The sequence below is a fragment of the Mesoplodon mirus genome (assembly GCF_964341445.2).
Source record: "Mesoplodon mirus genome assembly, chromosome: 10".
Classification (NCBI taxonomy): domain Eukaryota; kingdom Metazoa; phylum Chordata; class Mammalia; order Artiodactyla; family Ziphiidae; genus Mesoplodon; species Mesoplodon mirus.
The window spans coordinates 103,219,910-103,235,366 of NC_138986.1; the positions used below are offsets into that span (position 1 = coordinate 103,219,910).

At 42.4% G+C, this 15,457-nt stretch overlaps 1 protein-coding gene across 1 annotated transcript in view; it reads left to right on the forward strand.

Moving 5' to 3' along the window:
- Window positions 1-3,132: 3,132 nt before the first annotated feature.
- The window catches only part of LOC309811463 (zinc finger protein-like), a 93,460-nt gene continuing 81,135 nt past the window's right edge, over window positions 3,133-15,457 (forward strand). The window contains exons 1-3 of the mRNA XM_082634227.1: window positions 3,133-3,163; window positions 5,263-5,308; window positions 7,186-7,312. Of these exons, the coding sequence (XP_082490353.1) occupies window positions 5,294-5,308; window positions 7,186-7,312 (142 nt within the window). The 5' untranslated portion in view covers window positions 3,133-3,163; window positions 5,263-5,293. The remainder of the gene's footprint in view (window positions 3,164-5,262; window positions 5,309-7,185; window positions 7,313-15,457) is intronic.

Consider the following 15,457-nt stretch of genomic DNA (forward strand, 5'->3'; position numbering starts at 1 on the left):
TTCCATGAAGAACACAATAGAAAAATTTTAGAAACACGTGCCCAATTAGGAAAGGATACTTGTAATTGGTAAAACTGAAAAGGTATTAATAATCAGAATATGTAATAGAAATGAGGAAGAAAAAGATAGCATCCACATTAGAAAATGGGGCAAAAGTTGTAAGTAGACACTTATAGATGAAGCTACCAAGCATTTGAAAAAAGATCAAACTTATTAGAAATCAGAGAAATTTAACTAAAACAAGATACTACTATACATTTAATACACTAGCAAAATGGTGATGAGTCGTCCAAATGAAGGTAAGTGGTTGCACAAAAACCTGACGTGCAACTCTTTGGTAATCTGGACTGGTGTAGCCGTTCAGGAAGTCAATCTGGCTATATTATTAAGGTATACATATTTGCTATGAAATAATTTCCCTCGGGTATGTACTCCAAAGAAATTCTCAGATACGTCTATAAACAAATGTAAGAAGATGTTTATTTTATTATCATTGGCATGGCAGTTGGAAGAGTACAGGTAAAATGTGGGTGCAGAAAATGGAACTCTATGAAACAAATTAGATAGATGGGTGAATGTTTTTTTTGTTTGTTTGTTTTTCTGCGGTACGTGGGGCTCTCGCTGTTGTGGCCTCTCCCGCTGCGGAGCACAGGCTCCGGACGTGCAGGCTCAGCAGCCATGGCTCACGGGCCCAGCTGCTCCACAGCATGTGGGATTTTCCCAGACTGGGGCGTGAACCCGCATCCCCTGCATCGGCAGGCAGACTCTCAACCACTGTGCCACCAGGGAAGCCTGGATGGGTGAATCTTAAAAATATACTCCTGAATGAAGGAAATAAACACCAGAATGAATTTTATGACACAATATTATTTATATGAATTGAAACTATACACAAGTGCACATTTTGCACAAGAACACACCCAAAAGAAAACACATCAAACAAATTAGAATGGTAGCTTACGGGGTAGAGAAGGGAGTGGAGGGTGCCATAGGGAACAGGAGGTGAATAAATAAAACTTAATCATGTTACCGTATTTCATCATGCTATATCCAAGATTTCACTTTACTTGTAGTGGAAAGAAATCCTGTGTGCTATGTTGGCTTAAGTCAGGAATAGTTCTTGGAGGATATTTTCCTGAAAGAATTTGGAACACATTTTTGAAAAAATCTTTGTTTATACTATGGATGATCTTTTTTTGTTTGTTTTGTTTGTTTCTTTAATTTCTGTTTTGTGGGTGTGTGTGGGATCTACTTTATTTTGTATTTCATTCATCTGATCTTATATTTTTCCATCTGCCTTCTTCAGTTTTATTATTCATTTATTAATTTCCTGAAATGGATGTTTTCTGAATCAATTTTCAACTTCCTTTCTACTTTGTTTTGTTTTGTTTTGTTTCTGTTTTCCTTGCTGTACGCGGGCCTCTCACTGTTGTGGCCTCTCCCGTTGCGGAGCACAGGCTCCGGACGCCCAGGCTCAGCGGCCATGGCTCACGGGCCCAGCCGCTCCGTGGTATGTGGGATCTTCCCGGACCAGGGCACGAGCCCGTGTCCCCTGCATCGGCAGGCGGACTCTCAACCACTGCGCCACCAGGGAAGCCCCCCTTTCTACTTTAATATATGCTTTTAAGGCTCAACATTTCCCTCTATGTATGTGTTCAAATCTCCAGATCCAATTGTGAATTTGAATGTTTCTCTTCATGGTTCTGTCAATGTTTGCTTTATAAAGTATCAGCCGAAGTTATTAGTTTCTGAGAATTTGAAACTTTTATGACTGTGAAGTGTCCCTCCGTATGTCAAGTAATGCTTTTTCCTTCCCCTTAAAGTTCACTTGGTCAAATAGCAATGTCACAGATTTTATAATTACAGAAATAACTTGAGACCTAGGATGTTGATGTCTGTCTCTAGAAAGGATTTTCTCTTGCTTCTGCACGGGTTGTAAGATGCTAACAAAACACGTTCACCTTTACACAATTTCAGGGAATGAGGTGTTTTGGCGTTTGGCTTCAGTCCCTGCCAAAGAAAGCCCAGTTTCCTTCTCCCCTTATTCCAATGGTGAAACTCTTTGGGGTTTACCAGGAAGCCTTCGTGGCTGGTAATGCTTTTATGTCGCTTAGCCTCTGGAAGACGTCCAAAATTCTACTGAGTTTGTACGCCTTTCAATGAACAGAATCTACACTCTTCTGAGGCCTACACAGTAGAACGGCAAGACGGCCTGAGACCTTCTCAGGGATTCCGGAAAGTGAAAACCAGAATGAAAACATGTAGTCCAGAGCTCGTGCCGGTAGACACCCCCGCACCCACCCTTGCATTCTGGGACATGTAGTCCAGAGCTCGTAAACTCGTGTAGTCCCATATACTGCAGCTACAGTAACGCCTCGCTGTAAAGGTTTACCCGCGGAATTCTGGGAAATGTGGTCCAGGAGTTCCGGGTTAGTCGCAGGCACTTCCGCCCCAGGAGGACACGCAGCAGCCATGTTTTGCCTGATGACGGTGTTTCAGGTCCGCTCTTCACGACCCATTCAAGCTTCCCCTTTGCAGACCTTTCATTTGGGGAGAAAGAGGAGGAGCGGCTAAAAGCGGAGGTTTGAGGGCCTGGAGTGGTGATGTACGTCCCGCGGGCGGAGCTTCTTTGCGTTTGGTAACGTACCCGGGATGGGGTGGGCTCAGGTCGTGCCTCCTGGGGTTTGAGGGTCTCCCCGGTTTTCTTCACCCCTAACCTGACCCCGTCCCCCACCTATGAGCTAGCCCTACCGCTTCATACGGCGTCACACTGGGTGAGTTGCTTAACTCCTCTGTGCCTCCGTTGCTGTTCGGTAAAAGGGGGGAAAAAGGAATGCCTTGTTAATATAGTGTTGTGAGAAGAAACGAGATAGCACAAGTAAAAGGTCTACAACTGCCTGATACATTGTTGGTATTAATACTACGCTAATTCGGGAGGCACCCATTTCGCAGCGGGATTCTGTGAGCCCAGGAAGCTGAATTGTCCTGGACTCCTGGCCTGTTTTGGGAGGAGAGGACTTGTAGCTGGTACGGGGGCGGAAGGGGGTGCGGTATGAATTAGTGGGGATGGAAACACAGCCCTGGTATTTCACAGTCTCCTTTCCTTCCCCAGCCCTGGCTTCTCACAAAGCACTGCACGGAGGAAGAGGCAACAGAGCCCCACGTGAGTAGGACTTGGCATTCTTCTCCTTAAGGTATTCCTATAAATTGTAGAACGTATGAGACATGGGTAACGATGATAACTGAGCCTTGGTCACTAATTTCCATTCTAAAAGCTTTATGCAAATGAACACATTTCCATCAGGCGGTGGCTCTGTGAATTGGTACTGCTGTTTTCTCTACTTTAAGGCTGAGGAGCTGGGGGCAGGGAACACAGCCCTGTTGGCCCATCCTCACCCAGATGGTAGGAGGCAGAGCTGGGGTTGGGACCCAGGCAGTTTGAGTCCAGCAGCTGAGTTTGCTAATCCCTTTGGTATATTCTCTTTGAGCATAGGGTACTGGCTAGAATCATATCATGAAAGGAGGTCGGGACTTAATTGTGGGGACCTTGAGAGCAAGGTTTAGGCTATTCTATGAGTTTTTAAGATAGTTTTCTCAACTGGGTCATTTATTTTATTTCAAATAATATGTATATCATAGAAGTAGCATAATCATTATGGAAAAATGCAGATATATACATAAAGAAAAATTTTAATTATCTGTAACTTCAGGATGTAAAGATAACAGTTGTTAATGTTTTCGTGCCTTTTTGTCTGGTTACTCTTTGTGTATGTTTCTGTGTAGTGGAGGCTGTGTTTTGTGGGACTGATGTTACACTGCAGGGCTACTCAAATTGTGGTCCACAAACCAGCGGCATTGGCATCACTTGGATAGAAATGCCCAGCCTTGAGCCCCATTCGAGACCTTCTGATTTATAATTTCTGCGTAGGGGGTCCAGGAGGCTGCATTCCAACAAGATCCCGCAGTAATTCACATGCACGTGAAAATTCGAGAAGCTCAAGAGAGGGTCTTTTCTGGAAACTGAGGCCGAGGAAATTGACCCTGCTGGATGTCACAGATAAAACTGAGCTGGATTCACCAAAGGCCTACTTAGTCCAATGACTTTATTCCCTCACTAATTATTGTCAACTGTCAGGGCCCCTTTCAGAATCCTGAATTGAGCAGAAGACAGCTAGCAAGTGTAGAGTCAAAATGGAGGTCGTTAGAAGTTGTGAAGATATCTCTCTCCCAAGCTTTGGGGAGTGGAATCATTGCCATCTTTTGTACTAGATCGAACCCGGGCCCCCTGCATTGGGAATGTGGAGTCTTATCCACTGCACCACCAGGGAAGTCTCCCATTTATTTCTTAAACTTTCCTATATTTATAATGATATAATTACAATTCAGATTCCTGTCTTTTTTTCATTTGAATTAGGTATGGACTGTCAAACTATTTTTTACTGTTGTTGCAGAATCCTGGCTTTTATTAGTTCTCTTTACCTCTGTGCATAATTGTCAAAAGGGTACTTCCTGTTTAAAAAGAAACTTAACGTCTTTTTATACCTTTTGTAAAAAGTTGTCCATGTCAATTTAAATATTATTGTTGCAGTCACAAAATCTTTAGGAAGACAAGCAGAGATTTTCAGAAGTCTATAAAGACTCTCACATAACAGGGCAACAACGTAGGACCTCCACATGTCTGACAGTCTTCTGTTGGTAGAAATCACATCTCTAAGGATAATTTCTCACTAAAATATCATCTGCTTTACCGCAGTTGCTAAGAAATAAGAAACCCTGACAGTGGTGTTCTCAGAGCTTCCTACCTTATGACGATCTCACGAGGTGGATGCCCGTGTTCTCCCCTACTGGCAGAGGACAGAACTGAGGCGAAGAGATGTGAATAACTTGCCCAGGGTGACACTGCTCGTGAATGGCGTAGCCTGATCAGAGCCCATGCATATTGACTCCAAAACCTACTCTGACTTACATGGTCTCTGTTTACACCATACCCAGAATAAGAATGACCCCTGTGGAAGCTGCAGGCACCCTGTGAGGGGGCCACTGTGTATGGATGGGCAGGTCATTCCTCACACAGCCACTGAGGGGGTTCACGGGGGCATCTGGTATCTGCGTGGGGCTCTGCTCATCAAGCATAATCAGCTGTAGCCACCCCGAGGACTGGGAGCCTTGGTAATTCACAATGAGCACCACGTGGGTTAGTGACTTCTTTTTCTTTAAACCAGTTTCCAGTTTGACTTCTTCTTTCCCTGTCTGTCTTGCTAGGACTCTGCACTGCCCCAGAAGGAGAGAGAAAATGAGCACATTCCAGGTGAATAGAGCTTGCCTTTCTTGCTGTTAAAAACACCATTTTTGTACTCAGGTTGGACACAGGTTTTCCTCTTTTTTCTCTTTTTCTTTTTTTTTTTTTGATTGGAGTATAGTTGATTTACAATGTATTAATTTCAGGTGTACAGCAAAGTGATTCAGTTATACATATATGTACATGTATTTTCAGATTCTTCTCCCTTATAGGTTATTACAAAATATTGGGTATAGTTCCATATGGGTTTTCTCTTTCAAGGAGAGTCTAAGCATATGAGGACCTGACTGTGCCATGTGTGCTTTTTTTAAAATTCCTGTTAAATTTAATTGGTTTCGGTTTTAATTTTTGTTTTATTTCATCATTTTTTTATTTTACAAGTAAAAGAAAAATTAAGGGAAATGAAGGACATCTTCCAGTCTACCACTTACCTGCTTACAAATTAGCTGCTTTTATATTTCTGTAATCTCTTCATCATATGTATTCATGGATGTGTATTTGTATTTATAACATAGATACAGTTTTAAATTGTTTTTTTCATTTAATACTAGCTAACATTCACTTTTAATTGCTTTATCATGTTCCTGCAAACTTATGCACCTATTTTTTTTTTTCTGGTATGCGGGCCTCTCACTTTTGTGGCCTCTCCCGTTGCGGGGCACAGGCTCCGGACGTGCAGGCTCAGCGGCCGTGGCTCACGGGCCCAGCTGCTCCGCGGCATGTGGGATCTTCCCGGACCGGGGCCCGAACCCGTGCCCCCTGCATCGGCAGGCGGACTCTCAACCACTGCGCCACCAGGGGAGCCCTGCACCTATTTTTTAAACTATTCTTTATTCACAGACATTTAGTTTAAAGACTTCTCCTGTTTCAGGAGCACTACAGTGACGGTTTTCCTGATTTAACCTGTTTCTCAAAATATCTGTTCTGAAGAATATTGCCCCTTTTTGCCCTTAACATAGTAGGTTTAGGTATTCAGAATTTAAGAGGTATGTTTTACATGTGGTGCCTTGGATGTTTTTTGGTAGAATATCCAAATACGGCAGAGCACAGCAGGATCAAACTGCTGCTTCACGCAGAAAAAGTCATGTATTGTTAGAAGTTTTCTCACGACCAGAGTTAGATTCAGTCTTCCCCATGCTTGAGTCAGACCCTTTGTGTATTTTATTTACTGGTTTGTTTCTTTTTCCATCTTATATTTTTTTCTAATCAGAGTAATACATGACCTTAGTTGAAAAAGTCCAGTGGTACTTAAAGCACTTGTCACTGCATAGACAGCTCAGAACAATTGTATAAAGAGGTGCTTGGTTTCATCTTTCTTTTAAATATAAAGAATCGGAGTTGTGAGAAAAGGAGGAACCAACTCAGACTCACCCAGAAAACCAAGGGTCTGGAGTCAGAGTATTGCATTCAAGCGAAAGACAGGAACGGGGAAAGAGAGAGTTTTCATTCAGAGACCTGGCACGGCCTTTTGGTTAGTTTCCACATATAACACTCCTTCTCAGCTGGTTCCCACCTCAGTGAGAAAGCAGGTGCCATCAAATACTGCCAGGACTAAATTGGTAACTGTTTCTGGGGCACTTGGCAATAATAATTAAAGAGTGAAAGCTTTTTAGTTCAGGATCCAGTGGTTAGAATTCTAGGGAGTTTACTTATGAGTTGTCTGAGAGCCCCAGGTAAATACACAAAGCTTTCTCTTTCATAGCTGCACGTCCGGTGAGGCTGAGGAAAGTCAGTGTGTGGCATTGGCAGGATGGAAGGAGGGGGTGCTGGGAAGTCTGCACACCTCACAGGAGCCGGAGCAACTTCCCATCCTCCTCGTCTCCTCGGGGCTGCCCCTCTTCCACTGGCCACTGTGTATAAGATTGAGGTGGTGGTGTTTGTCGTAGGAGGCGGTGACCTTCAAGGACGTGGCCGTGGCCTTCACAGAGGAGGAGCTGGGGCTGCTGGACTCGGCCCAGAGGAAGCTGTACCAGGATGTGATGGTGGAAAACTTCCGGAACCTGGTCTCAGTGGGTGAGGACAGCCTTTCTCTGCGAGTGTCTTTGTGACCTTGGTGTTTCAAGGCTTTGGGCCTCTTGAGGTGGTTCCCTGAGTTTGGGGACCAGACTTTTGCAATTCCTGTGGGACACGAGAGGATGTCTCTGGTCTTTCCAAACAGTGTGTTTCAGGTCCTTTTCAATTATTTTGTAAAAGAACTGTAAATCGACAGTATCTTGCTGTACCTTGTGTATTCTTCTTCAGATTTCCCTCCCCGCCATTAGTGGATCATAAAGCCAATTTATTGAGCCCTACGTGTGATTTTTTAATGAAATAAAATAGTATAGAAAATATCAGAGTTTCTTAGGAAGAGTACAACACATTGCAGCAGAAACTCTGGGCGATGGCATGAGTGGTGTGAGAGCCAGTGGGAACAGATTTCATGAAAGGAGACATTGGTTAGATATAGGTCATTCAAGCTTCGTTTTAGTAATGTATACTTTTCTACCTGTGTATCTAGGTTGTGAAATAAATGCTGTTTCTTCAGGGGGTCGTGATACAAAGTTTGAAAAACACAGCTTTCAATACCTTGAATATGCAGTTGGAACTCAAATTTCTAGTAAACTTTCGCTCTAGCCCGTTCATGTGAACTTGTGACTTTGCATGTTCTCATTCTTCAAACGAGATACAAAACATATAGAAAGAGAAGAGAGGCTTTGGTTGATGAATTCAGCAACCCAGATAGAAATTTAGGTGAGAACCAAGCAGCCGTGAGTTCCTGTGGTTAGCTCTCTATCTGTTTTGCTTCTCACCAGCCCTGTGCTGTCCATCACCTGGTCCCAGTTGGAAATCTCTTTCCAGGATTATTGCATAGTCTTTGTACTGGTCACCTGTTGCCACCCTTCTCCTCCCACAGTTTGTTCTTTAGGTGGCAAAGTGATCTTTTGTAACTTTAAGTCAGGTTATGTTCTTGTTTCAAAATTCTCTTGTGGCTTCTTTTACTTAGAATAAAAACCACTTAAAGTGGCTTCTAGAGCCTTCTGTGGGCTGCTGTTCGTTCTCCACCACCTCCCTGAATACACCACCTCTCCTCCCTCTTACCCTATCTTTTCCAGACCTGCAGAGGATGCTTCTGCCACAGAGCCTTTTCCTGGTCCTTCTCTCTGCCTGGAATACTCTTTCACCTGTAATCTTTTAGGCCTCTACTTCTTTCAGTCAGTCACCTTAAAGATGAGGAGGTGGCTGTCCTCTGACCACCCTATGGAAAATACAGTCCTCTCTTTCTTACTCTCTCTGCCCTGCCTTGTTTTGTCTCTAAGCGTTTCACTCATGTACATTTTGTTCACCTGTTTCTCACCTCTCTGTCTTCCACTGGAGGGTAATCCAGGAGTGCAGGAGGAATTCGGGTTGTTATATGTTTATTGCTCACTAGCCTCAGTGCTTAGCATAGTCTTGGTACATGACAGGAACTCTTAAATATTTCTTGAATAAACGAATGAGTTAATGGATAGAGAAATTAGCCTTCCATGAAAATAGCTAGTAGGCGGTGAACAAATCCGAGTGAATAAGGGATATTGCTAAATGTTTTTTTGTCTTCAAATGAATTCCTAGCCTAATTCTAACTTCTCAGGTGCCCATGATGTGTGTATGTGTGTGTTTGCCTTTCTGTACAAGTTGGCCCTCATCAACTTGCACAAAAAATATGTATAGAACCTGTAATTATAACCAAACTGAGTAAAATGCTTTCCCTGTGACTTTCCTTGAGCTCTCAGTAGCAGAGCAAATTCATTTGGGGAGGAAATGCTGTTTTGAATGAGGATTCTTATGTCTACTTCTTAGGTAACCCTCCCATAGAAGGAAAGAAATTTCTATTTCCTTATCCCTTATACCAGGGGAGAACAGGTCTCAGAAAACAGCCAGCTGGTGAGTTAGCCTTTCCCTTAAAAGATTTGCCCCGTTGCGTCCCATTTGCCTCCTCCAAAGCCCACCTCACTAATAAGAAATCGATCTTTGTTAGCTCTACAAACATTTTGTGTGTGTGTGTGTGTGCATTTGTATGTACCTTGTAGAAGGCATTTTAGATAATGTCACCTTGAGTGCTTTGATCATTCTTTAATAGTTTCTAGTCTGTTTCTTCTCAATACTTATCACAGGCTATGGAATTTATTCCCAGCTCACTCATAAAGCCCATTCTTCACTTTGGAACTCATTCTTGTTAAAGACCAATGTATCTGTGTCCAAAAATTTTCCATGCTGTTTTTAAAGAGACAGCATTCTTCCCTAGCCTCTAAATTTTGACTCCTGCTTGGCAGGGGGAGTGGAGGAACATATTAGGCAGCACAAATGCCTGAGAAGGATCCAGTGCATAGGTCTTCATGCTCTTTTTTAACCCCACTGATTCTTAGACCCTTTTTTAAAATTAATTAATTGTTGGTTGCATTGGGTCTTCGTTGCTGCATATGGGCTTTTCTCTAGTTGTGGTGAGTGGGAGCAGCTCTTGGTTGTGGTGCGCAGGCTTCTCATTGCAGTGGCTTCTCTTGTTTCAGAGCACGGTCTCTAGGAACGTGGGCTTCAGTAGTTGTGGCACGTGGGCTCAGTAGTTGTGGCTCACGGGCTTAGTTGCTCTGCGGCATGTGGGATCTTCCCGGACCAGGGCTCGAACCTGTGTCCCCTGCACTGGCAGGCAGATTATTAACCACTGTGCCACCGGGGCAGTCCCGGTTTTTAGCCCCTTTCATATCCTCCTCAGCACTAACCCCCTTGGTGTGCTGCCGCCTCGGGTGCAGCCTTTCAACTTAAGCCAAACTGTACTTTCCAGTCCTTTTCCTGTATCTGATACCTGACTTGTAAAAGCTGTTTCGCTTCTCTGACTTGGTTCAAACTTAACCTGGGATTCAGAATTGTAGAGAATCCTAGAAATCAAACTGAGTTCACCTGTGCATGCATTTCTTGAGCCCTGACTAACTGCTAGGCACTGTTAAAGCTGTGAGCACAGCAAAATGCTTGTCTTTATTGATACTGTGTTATGGTAGGAATGACATGTAATTTTTGAAAGATGATTGAAATAGTATGTCAGAGTAGTCATTTGGTTTTAAATGGGTTTCATTAATGCTAAGTATTTGGGAGTTTAACAGACCATCTCTTGGTTTCTGTTAGTATATAAACCAGAGAACTTCATTTGTCGTGCGAAAGATGAGCTGAACCATCCTGAGGCTCATTAAAGTCTCATACTGTGTCTTAAGTGTAAAATCTTGAATCTTTGAACAAAGCTTTCACGTGTCCACATCTCTGAATTCTCTGTCCTTCTAGAAGAAAACAATCAAAGTGAGTTGAGGGCCGTTCAAGACAGAGGATCACGTGAAGAGCTTTCCTGCTGGCAAATCTGGCAACAAATTGCAAATGACTTAACCAGATGCCAAGACTCCATGATAAATAGTTGTCAGCTCCACAAACAAGGTGATTCCCCCTGCCAGATTGGGGCAGGACTCTATTCAAATTTCTGAAGGTGAGAACCGTATATGAAATGATAAAGCAGGTGATCCCTGTAGTACTGGAAATGCAAGGCTTGCAACTTTGAGAGCCCAGGATTCTTGGAGGAAAACTTCATTGGCTGAGTCACAGAATGATCAGCATAGACACCAGCAAATTTCCATGAAAAATAAACGGTGTCAGTGTAAAGAGGATGTTGACACCATCAGTTGGATTTCACATCACCTTGATGCTCATGGAGTACACAAGGGTCAAAAATCTTACGGCTACAGTGATTATAGAAAAGATAGCACGAGGGTTTCAACACTGGATCAGAATACCATGATTCACACAGGACAAAAACCTTACCAGTGTAATGAACGTAAAGAAACCTTCACCGATCGCTCCACCTTTGATCTTCACCAGCAATTGCACTCAAAAGAGAAGTCTCATACGTGCAGTGAGTGTGGAAAAGGCTTCCGTTACAGCTCGGTTCTTCATATTCATCAGAGAGTTCACGCGGGAGGAAAACACAGTGAGTGTGATGAGTGTGGCAAGGAGTTCAGTCAGAGCTCACAGCTGCAGACTCCTCAGAAAGTCCACACTGTAGAGAAACCATTCAAATGTGGGGAATGTGGGAAAGGCTTCAGCCGTAGGTCAGCACTTACCTATTCATTGTAAAGTCCACACGGGAGAGAAACCTTATAATTGTGAGGAGTGTGGGAGGGCCTTCAGTCAGGCCTCTCACCTTCAGGACCATCAGAGAGTCCACACTGGGGAGAAACCATTCAAATGTGACACATGTGATAAGAGCTTCAGTCGGAATTCACACCTTCAGTCCCATCAGAGAGTCCATACGGGAGAGAAACCGTACAAATGTGAGGAGTGTGGGAAGGGCTTCATTTGTAGCTCAAATCTATGCATTCATCAGAGGGTCCACACAGGAGAAAAACCCTACAAATGTGAGGAATGTGGGAAAGGCTTTAGTCGGCCTTCAAGTCTTCAGGCCCATCAGGGAGTCCACACTGGAGAGAAATCATACATACGTAATGTGTGTGGTAAAGGCTTTACTCTGAGTTCAAACCTTCAGGCACATCAAAGAGTCCATACAGGAGAGAAACCATACAAATGTAATGAGTGTGGGAAGAACTTCAGGAGGAATTCCCATTATCAAGTTCATCTGGTTGTCCACACAGGGGAGAAGCCCTATAAATGTGAGGTATGTGGGAAGGGCTTCCGTCAGAGTTCATATCTTCAAATCCATCAGAAGGCCCACAGTGTAGAGAAACCTTACAAGTGTGAGGAGTGTGGGCAGGGCTTCAATCAGAGTTCACGACTTCAGATCCACCAGCTGATCCATACCGGTGAGAAACCATACAAATGTGAAGAGTGTGGGAAGGGATTCAGTCGTAGAGCAGATCTTAAAATTCATTGCAGAATCCACACCGGAGAGAAACCGTATAATTGTGAGGAGTGTGGGAAAGTCTTCAGGCAGGCCTCAAATCTTCTGGCCCATGAGAGAGTCCACAGCAGAGAAAAACCATTCAAATGTGAAGAGTGTGGGAAGAGCTTTGGTCGGAGTTCACACCTTCAAGCCCATCAAAAAGTCCACACTGGAGAAAAGCCATACAAATGTGAGGAGTGTGGGAAGGGCTTCAAGTGGAGCCTGAACCTCGACATGCATCAGAGGGTCCACACAGGAGAGAAACCATATAAGTGTGGGGAGTGTGGGAAGCACTTCATTCAGGCCTCAAGTCTTCAGCTTCATCAAAGCGTCCACACTGGAGAGAAGCCGTACAGATGTGACAGATGCAGTAAGGTCTTCAGTCGGCCTTCACAGCTACAGTCTCATCAAAGAGTGCACACAGGGGAGAAGCCTTATAAGTGTGAGACCTGTGGTAAGAGCTTCAGTTGGCGCTCCAGTCTAACAGTTCATCACAGAATCCATGCTGCTGATAAATCCTATAAAAGTGAGAGGAGTGGTAAGACCATCAGAGAGCCCACACACGAGAAAAGTTCCATAAAATGAGTAAAACAAAAACAAAAACAACTCAGGTGTCATGTGAATTCTTCCAGTCATCAAGTTCAAAAGAAAAAAAAATCATTTGTTTCATTAAAGTCGGTGTTTCAGCCATAGCTCAACATGTCCCAGTAGTCAGGAGGCCACACGGCAGAGAACTCTGGTAAATGGTGTAGTAAGTTGGAACTTTGACCTCTATTAAATATTAGGGGAGAAGCCTTAGTGTGAGTTTTAGCAGGCCTTGTACAAAAGTATGATGAACATGCCAAAATGTATGCCCATTACAACGTAAATTCCACGAATGCAGCGACGTTTGTTCTGAATCTACAGTCTGAACATTGTCAGCTACTTTGTAGGTGCTCGATATTTGTTCAGTTAATGAATGAGGAAAAACTTTTTGAAAATTATGTTGCAATCCCCTCCAAAATTTCATAAAAATTTGTATTCAGAGCAGTTAACCTAAATCTGGCCTTAAAAGTAATTCAGGGAGACAAAACTTTGAAGTGTTAGAAAACCACTCAGTATTGCAATTTGTAATATTAATGTGGCATCGTCCTGTTATGATGAGCTCCATTTGTCTCCCCCCAGCCTCGCTTCAAGTTGGATCTTATCTTGGACTTTGTCTATCTAATATTCTGTGAATCTTATACAGTACAAACTTAGTTATCTTTTGTGACAGTATAGACTTACTGAAAATGGATTGTTCATCTTGCAATACAGAAAGCATACTGTTGACCCTTTTTTCAAGAATGTCAAGGCAGAGGTTTAAGTGTCAGAAAGAGTTACTAATGACAGTGACAGAGGACAAACATTTCTTAGTAAATGAACTGATCGTTGGTTTCTTATTCACCACATTTCCGTCTAGGTTTTGATGTGATTGTCTCCCAAGGGTTTTAGCATTACTTTCATCAAGACTTCTTAAGTAGAGAAAAGAGGCTGTTTGAAGTAGATTACTTTTGTCAAGTTCTCTATCTCCTTACTCCTCTCTGGCCTGAGATAAAAAGAAAAAAATTATTTGTTGAAATCTGGTAATTTCATCAAACATATTTATTCAACGACTGACTTGCACACTTTTTCCTAGCGGTGGATTGAAAAATTGATTTTCAAAGTGAAGTTGCTGAGTACATATCAAAACATAGAACGTGCGTCCCTTTGATATAGAAATCACAGAATAGGACCTTATAATTAGGAAATTCAAATAGAAAAGGTGAGTAGCATGTCAATGTTACTAAATTTTGTAAAAGTGAAATATTCAATAGGAATGTCTTTATATTTTAAGATAGTTATGTAATAACAGGTCTGTTAAAATGATGGCTTAAACTTAATGACAGAAGCATGTAACAGTTTAATGTATTTTAGGTAGGTACATCACATACCTTAATCAAACATGTATGTGTGTGTGTTAATGCATCCTATCATCTGTAAAGGGATATTCACCCTTAGGTAAACAGTGGCAAGGTTTTCAGGGATTTTTTCCACATGTAACTTCCATATTTTAAATTTTTCATTGAGCATCAATTTTCCAGTAAAATACTGTTACTTTTATAGTAACATAGGTAGTAAAATAATGTAAAATATAATATTAAAAATTACTAAGAACATATTAATCCCTCACAGTAAGAAATCCTATCATCATGAGGTATACATATATATGGCCAAAATTAAGGAATAGACCTCTAGAAATCAGTTATAAAAAGAAAAAATGTATATGGTTATTCAAAGATACAGAATAGTAGTCAGTGTAACGGTCTATTTATAATTAATGCATTTGAAGTTTAGGATAAATCCATGCAGCCCAGAATATTCTGTTTTAATTCCAACAGTAGAAATTTACACATCCTAGTTCTCCTCATCAGGCTTCCTTACTGGGTGAATGGATGGATAGCTCGGGGTACCGGCTTGTGCTTTCAAGTGCTTGGTCTGACTGGAGAAGTAGCTGGGTCGCTCCAGACACTATGACACAGAGAACCATTAGCTGTGGGGAAAAAGGAACTTACACCAAAAAAAACTTTTTAAAATTGTTTACAAAGTAACAGTTATTGGGCAAATCCTGAAGATAGAGAGTGGAAATAGGTAAGTTTTAGAGGTAAAATTTATCAACGATTCCCTAAGGAAAAATGTGCATAGGGAAGAAACCTAGAATGATGGGAACAAGTTGCTAAGGAGGAGGTTTGCATACCATTTCCTACTTCTTAGTCATTTCACTGATGTTTAACACTTACTTGGTTAAAGGGCTTTACTCAGCAAAAGATGTATTTAATGTGAGAGGCAGGTTTCCAAGATTGGTTTCCTAGACCACACCTTCACATGTGTATGTAAAGTCCATGCTACCTCAAATTGCATTGCATTAGATGTCAGAAATCCTAGGGCTTTCTTGTTTGGTTTGGTTTGGTAGCTATCAAACCACCAACTCTCAAGGTAATTTGTAGTTTAGTGAGTTAAGTCAAGGGCTGGAAAACTACCTCCTGTGAGCCCAACCTGGCTCATTGCCTTTAAAGCTTTATTGGAACATAAAAGCTCTTTATTGGCCCATCCATTTATTTACCATCTTTGAGTGTTTCCCATTGTGCTGACAGTGTTCAGTGGTTGTGACGAGCACTGATGGCCCACAAAACCTAAAATATTTACTTTCTGGCCCTTGAGAGAAAAAGTCTGTTGATCCCCTGTGGTAAGCCCAAAAGGTTTGTCTCTGT